Source organism: Myotis lucifugus, unplaced genomic scaffold (assembly GCF_000147115.1).
Source record: "Myotis lucifugus unplaced genomic scaffold, Myoluc2.0 scaffold_4104, whole genome shotgun sequence".
Lineage (NCBI taxonomy): Eukaryota > Metazoa > Chordata > Mammalia > Chiroptera > Vespertilionidae > Myotis > Myotis lucifugus.
In genome coordinates this window covers 1-13,077 of record NW_005875152.1, presented here as the reverse complement: position 1 = coordinate 13,077, position 13,077 = coordinate 1, and the positions used below count along the sequence as shown (strand labels likewise).

Here is a 13,077-nt window from a genome sequence, read left to right as displayed (position 1 = left end):
CTACACTTTCTCTAATTACTTTAGTTCCCCTTGATAACTTTCTCTCTAATAAAGAATCCCTAAAATTTGGATAGTGCCCTAAAGTTTTCCTGGCGCTTTCACACTTGGATATATGCCTTATCTTGTTTTATTCTCACAACAGTCCTATAAAGCAGGCAGAGCAGAAATTATGACAGCCATTTTATAGGCGAGGAAACCGAAAACTCAGAGAAGCTAAAAGACTCACCCACCATCACTCGAGATTACAACTCTGGGCTTCCAATTCTACATCAGTGTATCCTTCCCTACGCTTCCGTGCTCAACAACTATTACACATAAAGTCAGCAATCCAAAATTTAGAAACAATTGCTAAAGTTCATGGTGTTTTAGTCTTATCACTCTCTTTACAAATACAAATAGAGGAAAAGGATTGTGTCGTATACTAATTTGAATCACTCACAATATTTAATACAATGTGGAGTCTCACGAAATAGTCAATAAATGCTTGTTGTTTGACCCATAAAAATCCTACCATTTGTACACCTTCGCCATTTCTATTTTCTAGAAGTTCATTCTTTCTCAAAAAGATACAGATCACTTCTCAGTACTTTTGCACACCCACTCATCTTTCTCTTTCTTTTCCCTGTCCCCTGGGTCCCAAACTTTTACTATGGAAAGAACACTTGGGAAATTTATCAGAAAGGGGATCCATAAATTGAGGCTCAACATGATTCTTTTTAGAATTATTTTCTCTGTGTTTCTAATAGAGAAATGAAGACAAGTTTTTTGTTATTTTAAGGTATGTTTACATTTTGAGGATCCTTGTAAAAGTATAATCATTGCAGAAATGAACTGCCTTATTAGAATTAGCAATTATCTCTAGGATTATATTAATAATTCCTCTTCTTATAGAAACATTCTAGATTACTGCATCTCAAAATCTAGGAAACCACACAAATACCCATCAGAAGTGAGTAGATAAGCAACATGTAGTACATCCATACAATGGAATACTACTCAACAAAAGGGAATGAGCTTTGGTTACATTCAACAGCATGCGTGACTCTCAACATAATTATGCTGAGTGAAAGAGGAAAGACACCAAGACTACTTATGATTCCATTTATGTAAAATTTTAGGAAATTCAAAGTACTCTATAGTGACAGTTGTTGCCTGGGCATGGGATAGGGGGCACCAGGGGCATAGCAGCAGGGGAGGAGTAGGGCTCGAAAGGGATACGAGAAAACCTTGGGGGATGATGTGTAGGTTCATTATCTTTTTAAAAAATATATTTTTATTGATTTCAGAGAGGAAGGGAGAGGGAGAGAGAGATAGAAACATCAATGATGAGAGAGAATCATTGATCTGCTGCCTCCTGCACGCCCCACAGTGGGGATCGAGTTTGCAACCTGGACATGTTCCCTGACTGGGAATCGAACTGTGACCTCTTGGTTCATAGGTCAACACTCAACCACTGAACCATGTTGGCCAGGCTATTTTCATTATCTTGATGATGGTGAGAGTTATCAAAACTTATCAAATTGAAAAAATCTATGTGCTGTTTATTGTATCTCAAGTGTACTTCATTAAAGCTGTTTAAAAATATAAAGTGCGTATGAATTACTTGACGATCTTATGAAATACACAGGCCTGAGATTCTGCTTTTCACAGGTGTTGTTGGAGCGGCTGCTCTGTGGACCATATTTTGAGTAGCAAGGCTCTATATGACCTAATTTTACATTATTTATTTACTTAAAATAGTGTCATTTTAAAAAATTGATTTCAGAGAGGGAGAAAAGGAGGGAGAGACATCAATGTGAAAGAGATAACATGGATTGGGTTAGTTGCCTCCCATACATGCCTGACCATGCCTCAACTTGGCTGGCACCCACAACCTAGGTATGGCCCCTGACTGGGAATCAAATCCATGACTTTCCAGTGCATGGATGATACTCCAATCAACTCAGCCCCACTGTCCAGGACCTAATTTTACATGATTATGTATGGTTCTCATGTTGTAATAGATGGTATACATTTTCTGTTCTGGAAAAAAAAATAAGAAAATAAATAAAAGACTTACACTGATAGGAAACCACATGTAGGAACCCTCTTCAGGATACATGAACATTCCATATTCTGTCTTGGTCATCTCTTGAAATATGAAGTAGAAGAACTCGGACTTTACCCCATAGCCCACAGAACTTATTTCGTTAATAAATTCAATCTGAGGAAAGAGAACACTCCCAGTTAAAATGTAATGCCTTGACCTTTTGTAGAAAAGTTTCAAACCTCCTGCAGTCACCAGAATTCCCAGAATCCCACATCTCTTACTTCACTGCAATCTGTTCTCCCTCAATTTGCTCCTGAGCAGCAGCTGCCATGAACCTTTTTATTATCCGATTATTGTATACTGTGTGCATGGGGCTTTTACACTGCCATGAACCAAGTGAAGGGGATGCTAGCAAGACTTAGCATTCACCAATTATGTTGACCAGCGTCTTAAACCAAATTTTGATATGCTTTAATCCTCTGGGCCACTAAATCCCCTGATTCTTCTATCTTGTTATCTGTCTTCATTGCATCATTCAGACTTTACAGCTTTGGCCCAATCAACAACTATTTAATTTCTCCTACCTCTCCCCTCTTTAGGACTTTTGATAAACAGCCCTTCCAGCCTGCCTGGGCCTAGCATCCTTCCAGGAACCATGAGCCCTAACTGCCCATATCCCTTGTGTGGGAGATCAATATGAACTGGTCCCTCTTTTCTAAAGTCCAGTATTGAACTTTGTGGCCGAGTGCACTCCCAGCTTTCCTCTCTAACGACTCCCTCTCTACTTCCTTTCCTGGATAATTTCTTTTTATCTTTCTAATACAAGCATCAGTAAGCTTGACTAAGAGTTCTCTTTTTGCCTGGAAGATCTTATCTATTGCCACTTTGGTCAACTGATTCCTTGGCCCTAGACGGTCATCTCCAAGGGCCTGCCTCTCATTCCATCTGGATATCCCAATAACGAATTAAGCTTACTTCCGATTTTCTCCTTTCTCAGTGGTTGAGTGTTGACCCTAGCAAGTCTGCCTCTGTCGTGGTCAGGACACACTCATAATGGGCCTTGACAGCCTTGCTTTGCTCAGGGTCTATATTTTTATCAGATCTCTCTTACCTTCTTACCTCTTTGTCATCTCCTGTAGCAGAATCATTTTCAGTTCATTTCCTCATAATCAAGATTTAAAGGAGAGTAGGTACAGAGGGAGACATACAACTAGAAAGTCTGGCTTATAAAATATTTTGTTTCCCATTGGAGTCCCATGCTGAGAAATATCCCTCTCCTGTGTGAGTCTAACCCTCCAGGTTCTGGTTTCTTCTCTGAGAACCCAAATCTTCCCCTCACGGCTGATATCGAGAAAATCCACTTCTTTCTGAACGGACTCCAGCTCGAATCTAGAGTTAGTCATTATTTTATAGCCTCAATAAGGCTAATAATCTGAGGTACCACACAATAAAATTCCTACAGGTGCCCACAAAGGGTGAAGTGAAGGATAGTTAGAACCAATATAGTAGTGGAAGTTCTATAGCTAAAAGTAGAGCCAGAATGTAGGAAAAGTGTCTGCTCCACCTGCTGCTTGTGGATTGCACTGACAGCCCCAATTCTTCGCCCCTCCTTGAACCAAGTCTTTTGCATGTGACTTTGCAGTTCCGCCCTTTAAAGAGGCTGAGTATATTTCACCAGCTCTTGATGTGGGTTCAGCCATGGGACTTGCTTTGACTAAAGCAATGTCTGTTGTGTGACTGGGCTTGTTATTTTGTACCTCTGGCACTGTTGTGAGAAGAACATCTTGCTGGTCCCAGGAAGAAGATGAAAAACAGGAAGCAGAGCCAAACTTCCTCAGACAGGCCTAGCCTAGCTCAGTCCATCCCTAGCCAACTCCCAAACATGTCAACAGGTGCATACAGAATCTGCAAAGCCGCCCAGATAAGTTCACCCTAAATCAGGAGATCTTCTACTGAACTGCAGATAAAGTATTGTTATTTTCAGTCATTAAGCTTTGGGATGGTTCATTATAGCCATAGGTAACTAGTTAATTTATAATCCCAATGTTCAATGAAATGTCCCATTGCTTTTCTCTGAAGGGTAAGCAAGGAATTCTGGAAATCATAAGGCTGATAAGTATAGTTGCAAATGCAGGCTCTTCCTTTGCTACATTAAATAACTGCTTCTCTCCCACAGTAGTAAAATGTCCAATGAGACTTTTTACCGTACCGCCAATTCTTTCCGAAGGTCAGTGACTGCAGCTTGGTCTAATTGACGCAGAGCATCATCAACTAGGTGACTTCGTCTGACTTGAAGTAAAAATTGGGGTGAAAACATATGTGTAATTTGTGACCCCTGGAAAAAGAAATATTTTAGGAATCTTCACTGGAATATTAGGAAATATTTAACATTTCAGATAAACCCATTTTGTGTAACATACAATTATGCCTACTATTGCCATATATGGTCATATTGTAATTATTTAAGAAAAGAGCATCATATGTACACTATGGAAGATAAAAAGGTGGTAGAATCTGTGAGACTGTGCTATCCAGGAATTTTGTACAGGGGATGAATCATCGTGGATGTACAGCTAAGTAATTAAAAGCTATCTCTGATCACTTATTTTAGTAAACATGATCCTTAGAAGCAATAGTGGTGTTCACCATGCAGAGACATTCTCCCACCAGTTTTTGAGAAGAAGAGTGTTAGCACAATAATCCTCAAGAATATAAGGGCAGGTTAGAAGCTCAGGGATAATGTGAGATGTAGGGAACAGACTAGAGGAAAGACTTGCTCAAAGAAAAGTGTTCTCTGTTACCCTACATAGTACCTCCATTAAGCTCTTCTAAATTCTCAACATGCCCTCACCATTTCAGCTCCCTGCTCTTGTTTCTGCTGAACTCCCTGGGAATAGAAATCTAGTGTTGGAATTACTATCCTTGCTTTGACCTTTAACCTTCCTCTTGGACTTTTGCTATATCACAAGGACAATAAAGGAGTATTTAGGATTCATAAACCAATGCCACTATTGTGACAGCAAGACAGGTGGATAATAACTATCCTAGTCCAGGTTTCCAGACCGTGTGGTTGCCCATATTAGCACTCTATAAGCTACTCAGAGAAGTGCATGCATATGGCTCTGGGCTTGGGAAAGCCCTGTCCCAGATCTCTGCTACCACTGTATACTGAGAACTTATATGTGATTCCACTAGATTCTTCTGGTTTTTCCCTAAGATCTTTGTTGTAAAGAAGCTCCACAGCCCTACCTGGCTTGGCTCAGTGGCTAGAGCGTCGGCCTGCGGACTGAAAAGTCCCGGGTTCAATTCCCGTCAAGGGCACATGCCCGGGTTGTGGGCTCGATCCCCAGTAGGGGGTGTGCAGGAAGCAGCCATCATCGATGTTTCTATCTCTCTCTCCCTCTCCCTTCTTCTCTGAAATCAATAAAAATATATTAAAAAATATATATTTAAAAAGAAACAAAACAAGAAGCTCCGTATTTGTAGGGAGATGGAAAAATGCCATTTCTAGTCCTTTCTGGTGGTGGGTCATCTCCTCCTGTGGCCTTGGAATCTGCAGACTCTTCAGGAATACTGACTGCTAAGCTACATGTCCCGTGGCTCTGAGTGACAGGGAGGGCCAGCAATACCCTGCACTGACTATAGCAGGGAAAGGTGTATGCGTCCTGCTGTTGCCCAGGCTTCTTTAGCCTTCCCAAGAATTGGACTTGAAACCTGTGTATCTTATTTTCCAGTCTCTCTACTCCCATTCTCCATGTATTGGTTTCCCATTTCTACATTTGTGCATTTGGATTGATAATCTAGTTGGGAGCTTACAATTTTGACTAAGTCCATCATCTCTCCTCTGGAGGACAGGATTGTGGAACCTGCTTTGTGATTTCACCCATGACAACTACAACTAAGAATTTTCTTGTCCTCAAACATTTCCCAACCCTTCATAGTATATAACTTGCCTGGGTACGCTATGCACTCAGCCCTCACTAACAGAGCAGACAGGTTAGACAGAAAATTTCTATAGAAGAAAATAATGTAGAGAGAAAGATTTGCTTAAAGGGAACTTAAGGGAAAGTTAGGTTAGGGAAGGAAAGATTTAATCTATTTTCTCCCATTACCAGGAATGTCAGGAAAATTGAAAAAAAAAAACAAAAAAACAAGAGGTGGCTGGGAACCAGAAGAGATGACCAAGTCAATCTGATGATAGACACTAATAACAGTAACTAAAGGGAGAGTCCTTAACTATGGAATGCTTTTAGCAGGAAGTACTTTGTCCCTCTAGGTTGAGTATTATAAATAAACTAGAGGACTGGTGCATGAAAATTTGTGCACTTGGGGGGAGTGTCCCTCAGTCCAGCCTGCTCCTTTAGTCCGGGAGCCCTCAGGGGATGCCTAAGCTGCAGTCTGGCCTCCCTCTGTGGGAGGCGACCAGCACGACGATCGGGGACAGCGCCGGCCATCAAGCAGCTGGCCCTGCCCCCCGATCACCCCTCCACCGCCGCTGGTCACTGCCACCCCCTATCGCCGTCTCCTTCCTCCGCCTGCTGACACCTGTCTTGGCTGACCTGGTGCTGCCCTCTCACCGGCCCCGCCCTGCCCCCTGCCAACCCGTCCTTCTGCCATTTGGTGGATTTGCATATTAGGCTTTTATTATATAGGATGTGGTGTTTATGGATTTATCAGGCATGGCCCATTGGAAAATGTCATATAAGCTCTATAACTAATAGGGAATGAAAAGGAAATATTTTATTACTGAAATGACTCCTTTTGTGCATGTGATGTCCCAGACTTTTCACTTACATGGCCCATCTCCTTTGAATTATTAGCAAAAGTAATGGGTATGTTTCTGATTCCTTTAAGTCGTTAAAGTCTGTCTTATAGTCTTAGTTTTTTTCTTTTTTCTTTTGTTAATCCTCACCCAAGGATATTTTTCCTTTGAATTTTAGGGAGAGTAGAAGAGAGAGGGAAAGACAGAGAGAAACATCGATGTGAGAGAAACACATCAATTGGTTTCCTCCTGGGCTGGGGAGGAGCCTGCAACCAAGATACATGCCTTTGACTAGAATTGATCCTGGGACCTTTTGGTCCGCAGGCCAACGCTCTATTCACTGAGCCAAACCTGCTAGGGCTCTTATAGTCTTTCTATAAACATCATAGAAAATAGATACGAACCTTTCCTGAGGAATGGCCTAGAAAACAAACTTCAGTGATCAAAAAATGTTTGGAAAATCTTTAGCATAATGTCTGGGCATGTGGTGAATATAACTGAAAACTAAGGCTGACGGTGACAAGAGAGACAAAATACCATGTAAGTGTTTTGTGGGAATAATACAACTTGCAGAAAAAGAATGGAAGGAAGGGAATAAATGGAAGACAGAATAAATTCACTGGGAATAAAAGAATATCAGTTGGGGCTTATAAATCAAGCTCCAAGACTTTTAAAGAAATTGTTATTTATTGATTTTAGAGAGATAGAATGGGGTGGGGAGAGAGAGAGAGAGAGAGAGAGAGAGAGAGAGAGAGAGAGAAACATTGATTTGTTGTTCCACTTATTTATTCATTCATTGACTGCTCCTTGTATATGCCACGACCGGGGATCAAACCCACAATCTTGGACTATCGAGATGATGCTCTAATCAACTGAGCTACCCGGCCAGGGGTCAAGCTCCAAGACTCATAAACAGATATGATAATCCAAAGAGTAACAACTAAGAACTTAGTATAGTCACTAAAACTGGATAGAGAGAAAAAGAGCATTTATTTGATCATTTCAGTATTGCTCATAGTAGGAAAACAATGGTTATTAGCTGAAGAAAGTGAGGCTGCAGCCATTATATAATAACTAGAGGACGGGTGCATGAATTCGTGCATGGGTGAGGTCCCTAGGCCTGGCTGGTGATCAGGGCCGATCAGGGCCATCTCGCCCAGTCTCGATTGGGGCCAGGCTGATCAGGGCCAGGGCAATTGGGGCCTGCCGGCTGGGGGAAGCAACAGGTGGAGGGACCACAGGTTGGCTGGCCAGCCTCTATCGGGGTCAATTGGGGCAGCCGGCTGGGGGGAGGGACCATGGAAGGTTGGCTGGTCGCAGGGAGGGACCAGTGGCTGGGCGAGGGAGATTGGCTATGGGAGTGCACTGACCACCAGGCGGCAGTCTCCTGTGTTGAGCGTCTGCCCTCTGGTGGTCAGTGCACATCATAGTGACTGGTGGACCGGTTGTTGCAGTCATTTGGGTCGTAACAGTCACTTAGGCTTTTTATATATATAGATGAGAACCATAAATTAAAATTAAATTGAGCTGACTGGTGTTGCTCAGTGGTTGAGCATTGACCCATGAACCAAGAGGTTGATTCCTGGTCAGGGCACATGCCTGGGTTGCAAGCTTGATCCCCAGTGGGGGGCGTGCAGGGGGCAGCCAATCAGTGATTCTCTCTTATCATTGATGTTTCTCTCTCTCTCTCTCCCTTTCCCTTCCTCTCTCTGAAACAATAAAAAACATAATTTTTAAAAAAATTAAATTGGAATATCAGGGCTAACCCATCGAATTGGAACACTGCTTAGTAACACTGCATTGGTTATAATGTAAAGGGGCATTTCATGCATTGCTGGTGGTAACATAAATTGGTACAACTACTATGCATGGAAAAGGATTAAGCATTAGTCTGCCTTCTTATATGGATGATTTTTCAGGGAAGCCAAAGAGCCCTCATTGATGAGGAAAAGTTCTTTACATAAAAAGTAAAAAAGTTAAAAAAGTAAAAGTTCTTTGTAGTTCATAACTTTGGAAGAAATGATAATATTAGAAATGTTGCTGTTTTTCAAACTTCAACCAAAACAATGGATAAAATCTATACTAATAAAAGGGTAATATGCTAATTAGACCAAACGTGTTCCAGACGTCCTTCTGGACAAAGCCGCGGCTGTGAGGGCCGATGCAAGCCGCCACAGCTGGGAGGGCCCATCACAGAGCCCTGGCAGGGTGGGCAGGGCCTCCCTCTGCGTAGCATTGATCACAGTGCCCTGGCAGGGTGGGCAGGACAGGCAGGACCTCCCTGTGGGCAGTGATGTATGGCAGAGGCCAGGCTGGGTGGGCAGGGCCTTCCTGTGGGCGGGGATCAATGGCAGAGCCTGGCCTGGTGGGAAAGGTCTCCCTCTGCACAGCATTGATCACAGAGCCCTGGTAGGGTGGGCAGGGCCTCCCTGTGGGTGGCAATGAATGGCAGAGCCCAGGCTGGGTGGGAAGGGCATCCCTCTGCTCTGCAATTGATCCCAGAGCCCCACCAGGGATCAGGCCTAAACTGGTAGTCGGACATCCCTCGAGGGGTCCCAGATTGGAGAGGGTGCAGGCCAGGCTGAAGGACCCCCCACCCCAGTGCACGAATTTCATGCACCGGGGCTCTAGTAATTAAATAAAAGATTAATGGGAAATATTACAATGGAAATACCATGTGGTCACCAACTGAACCCACTGATGAATCTCAGCATGAATAAGAGTGAAACAACCAAAAATATTGCCCTGAAGTATGGAGAGGAGAAAAGAAAGTGGGCCTAGGATTTGCTTTAAAATAATTCAGCAAAAATACTAACAACTACAAAAACAACAATAATAGTAAATAAAAGTGTAGCAAAATGTTGATGACTGCTAAAACTTTGTGATGGGATTCATTACACCATTATTTCTATTTTGTATATGTTTGAAATTTTACATAATAAAAATGTAAGGCATACATACCAGTTTTTTCAAAAAGGAATCAGCTTGCCATAATTTAATTTTGGATAGCAAATTAAAGATAAATGGAAATTCACTGAAAATAATGGGACTGAAGTTTCCTGCAGTTATCTAAGAAACAAACAGATAGTTTTGATCATTAAAAGCAGAGAAAAATGTCATTCCTTTACTTCATCACCTTAAATTATTTCTTTCTATATTTTTCTAGAATCTGTTTTTAAAAATCCAAATTACTTAGAAACAAATTTCTAAGAAAATGCATTTGTTTTGTGAGTAAAAGATGTTTAAGTTTTCACTGATTATCTAGTTTAGTATATTCCCTGCCTACATACCTACATAGCTACTAATGTGTCCCCCCTTAAAGTATGAAAATATTCAGAGCCCTCTTGGTATTTCCACTCAGAAGTGAAAATGTTACTCTTACCAGGTAGTTATCTCTCTGGAACATTATTTTTCTTTCTTCAATAAAGTTCAACTTACTGGAGAGTTCATTTATGATGAAAGTATTCTCTGGTAGTTGACAAGTAGCTTTGTTTACCTTAAAGAGAATATGACCTGTGAATATCATTTTCTACTAACGAATGATGTAATCTTCTAATAAAAGAGTAATATGCAAATTGACCATCACTCCAATACACAAGATGGCTGGCAGAGGAGGGCAGCTGGGGGGAACCAGTCCTGCAGGGGAGGACAGGGGTGACCAGGCTGACAGGGGAGGGCAGTTAAGGGCAATCAGGCAGGCAAGCAGGTGAGCGGTTAGGAGCCAGCAGTCCTGGATTGTGAGAGAGATGTACCAGATTGGAGAGGGTGCAGGCTGGGCCGAGGGACACACCCCCCATGCACAAATTTCGTGCAATGGGATATATATATATATATATATATATATATATATATATATATATATGAATCTAAGAACACACACACACACATATCTATATGAGAGAGAGAGAGCTATTACATAGGTAATCAGAATAGAGCTCTATAAACAAAATGCCTTTATTAATGATGAAGTAGAATTCTATGAAACTTTCATTTTTTAGATCTGTAATTTCTCCAATTGGCAGTGGAGATAGTACAGCAATTCTTAGGGCACAGGTTTTCTGGAAACAGTTCCCAGATCTTGAGAATAAAATTTGCACCATAAAAATTCAGCCCTTTTTCCATTAATTAATGAATAATAATGTAGTGCATACTATTTGCCAGTTGTGGGACAAAACATAAGGTAAAAATTGTCCTAGCTTACATGAAGCTTACTGTCTTGTATAATAGTTAGCAAACCCTTTCTTAATTCTGGATAGTAAAAATTTTGGGATTGGGGCCATACAGTCTCTGCTGCAGCTATTCAACCCTGACATTTTATAGCACAAAACAGTCATAGACAATATGTAGACAAGTGAGTGTGGATATGTTTCAGTAAGCTGCCCATGGGCATAAACAGCCAACTGGTGATCCATGCTCTGGTAGGTGAAAACAACAAGTAATCAGGCATCTGGGATACAGTTTCTCTTTGGAGAAGGAATTAAAGGTTCAAGAAGGCCTTTCAGAAGAAGACATGTTGGCAAATCAATAATCAAAATAAAGCTCCATCAAATCAAATGAATTCAAAATATGGGAGGCAGGAAATAAAGAATCAAAGAACATAAATTAGGAAGAGAAAACCCAGATGTAGATGTACAGGAGAGAGGATCAACAAATAAAATGGTTGGTTCTTGGGTACTTGGGGGGGGGTGGAGGACCCACTCTGTAAAGTCCCTCTTTTTCTAAGCACTTTGCTGTATATCTGAATCTAACACAGAATAATATTGAATGTAACCATAATTTAAATTAATAAGTACACAACAATAAAAGACCCCCCAGCTTCCTGGTAAAACTGATCCAGAAAAAAAGAAAGCAAATAACCAATATTGGAAACAAAGAGTACACATCACACAGAGATGGGTAAGAGAGAGGTCTATTACAAAACATCTTTAAGTCCTCATAAAGTTATTCACTTGTTAAATCCTCAATTATTTTATGCCAAACATTCCCCTTTTATACATTACTTTAAAAAATATGTAACTTCACATGATTCATATTTGTCTTCTTAAGACTCCAATTGATCATTCACAATACCAATGAAATACTTAGGAATCAATTTAAGCAAGTACATGAAAGATCTGTACACTGAGAACTATAAGACTTTGGTAAAATAAAGTTGAAGAAAACACAAGGAAATGGAAAGATATCCTGTGTTCATGGATTAGAAAAACTAATATTGTTAAAATGTCCATTATACATAAAGTCATCTATAGATTTTATACAATTCCTCTCAAAATTCTGAGGAAGAAGAACAAAGCTGGAGGTATCACACCTCCTGATTTATAACTATACTATAAAGCTATAGTAATCAAAACTGTAATGATGTAATCTCTCTCTCTCTCTCTCTCTCTCTCTCTCTCTCTCTATATATATATATATATATATGTATATGAATCTAAGAACACACACATACTGGAATACAGATGAATCTAAGAACACACACACACTATTTTTATGGCGCTGAAATAAAAATAGACACATAGACTAGTAGAGCACAGTCAAGAACCCGGAACTAAATCTTTGCATATTTGACAAGGGAGTCAAGAATACTCAATAGGGAAAGGATAGTTTCCTCAACAAATGCAGCAGGGACACTGGATAACCACAGGAAAAAGAATAAAATTGGACTCCTATCTTACACCACTCACAAAAATTAACTCAAAATGGATTAAAGACTGCCTGACCAGAGTGGCTCAGTGGTTGAGCTTCGACCTATGAACCAGGAAGTCATGGCTCAATTCTGGTCAGGGCACACCCAGGTGGTGGGCTCGATCCCCAATGAGGGGCGTGTAAGAGGCAGCCGATCAATGATTCTCTTATCAAAGATGTTTCTATCTCTCTCTCCCTCTCCCTTCCTTTCTAAAATCAATAAAGATATATGTATGTGTGTGTGTATGTGTATATATATATATATATATATATATATATATATATATATCCCCCCCCATAAATACTAGAGGCCCAGTGCACAAAAATTTGTGCACTGGGGGGGGGGGGGCTCAGCCCGGCCTTTGCCCTCTTTGCCCTCTCGCAGTCTGGGACCCCTCGGGAGATAACGACCTGCTGGCTTAGGCCTGCTCCCGGGTGGCAGAGGGCAGGCCCAATCCCTAGGTGCAGCCCCTGGTCGGGCTCAGAGCAGGGCTGATTGGGGAGTTGGGGCGCACGCCCCCTGTCATGCACAGAGCAGGGAGGATTGGGAGGTTTATTGATCCACCCTCAGTCACGCTCAGGGTAGGGCTGATTGGGGGTG

The 13,077-nt window shown here is 41.3% G+C and overlaps 1 protein-coding gene across 1 annotated transcript; it reads right to left on the bottom strand.

The window, feature by feature from the left end:
- Nucleotides 1-2,059: 2,059 nt before the first annotated feature.
- LOC106695876 (probable E3 ubiquitin-protein ligase HERC6) lies at nt 2,060-10,287 on the bottom strand (the record flags this gene model as incomplete). Its single annotated transcript, XM_014450831.1, has 4 exons — nt 2,060-2,203; nt 4,239-4,364; nt 9,753-9,860; nt 10,174-10,287. Coding segments are annotated over 4 exons (492 nt in total), but the record flags the coding sequence as incomplete, so codon positions are not given.
- Nucleotides 10,288-13,077: the final 2,790 nt, after the last annotated feature.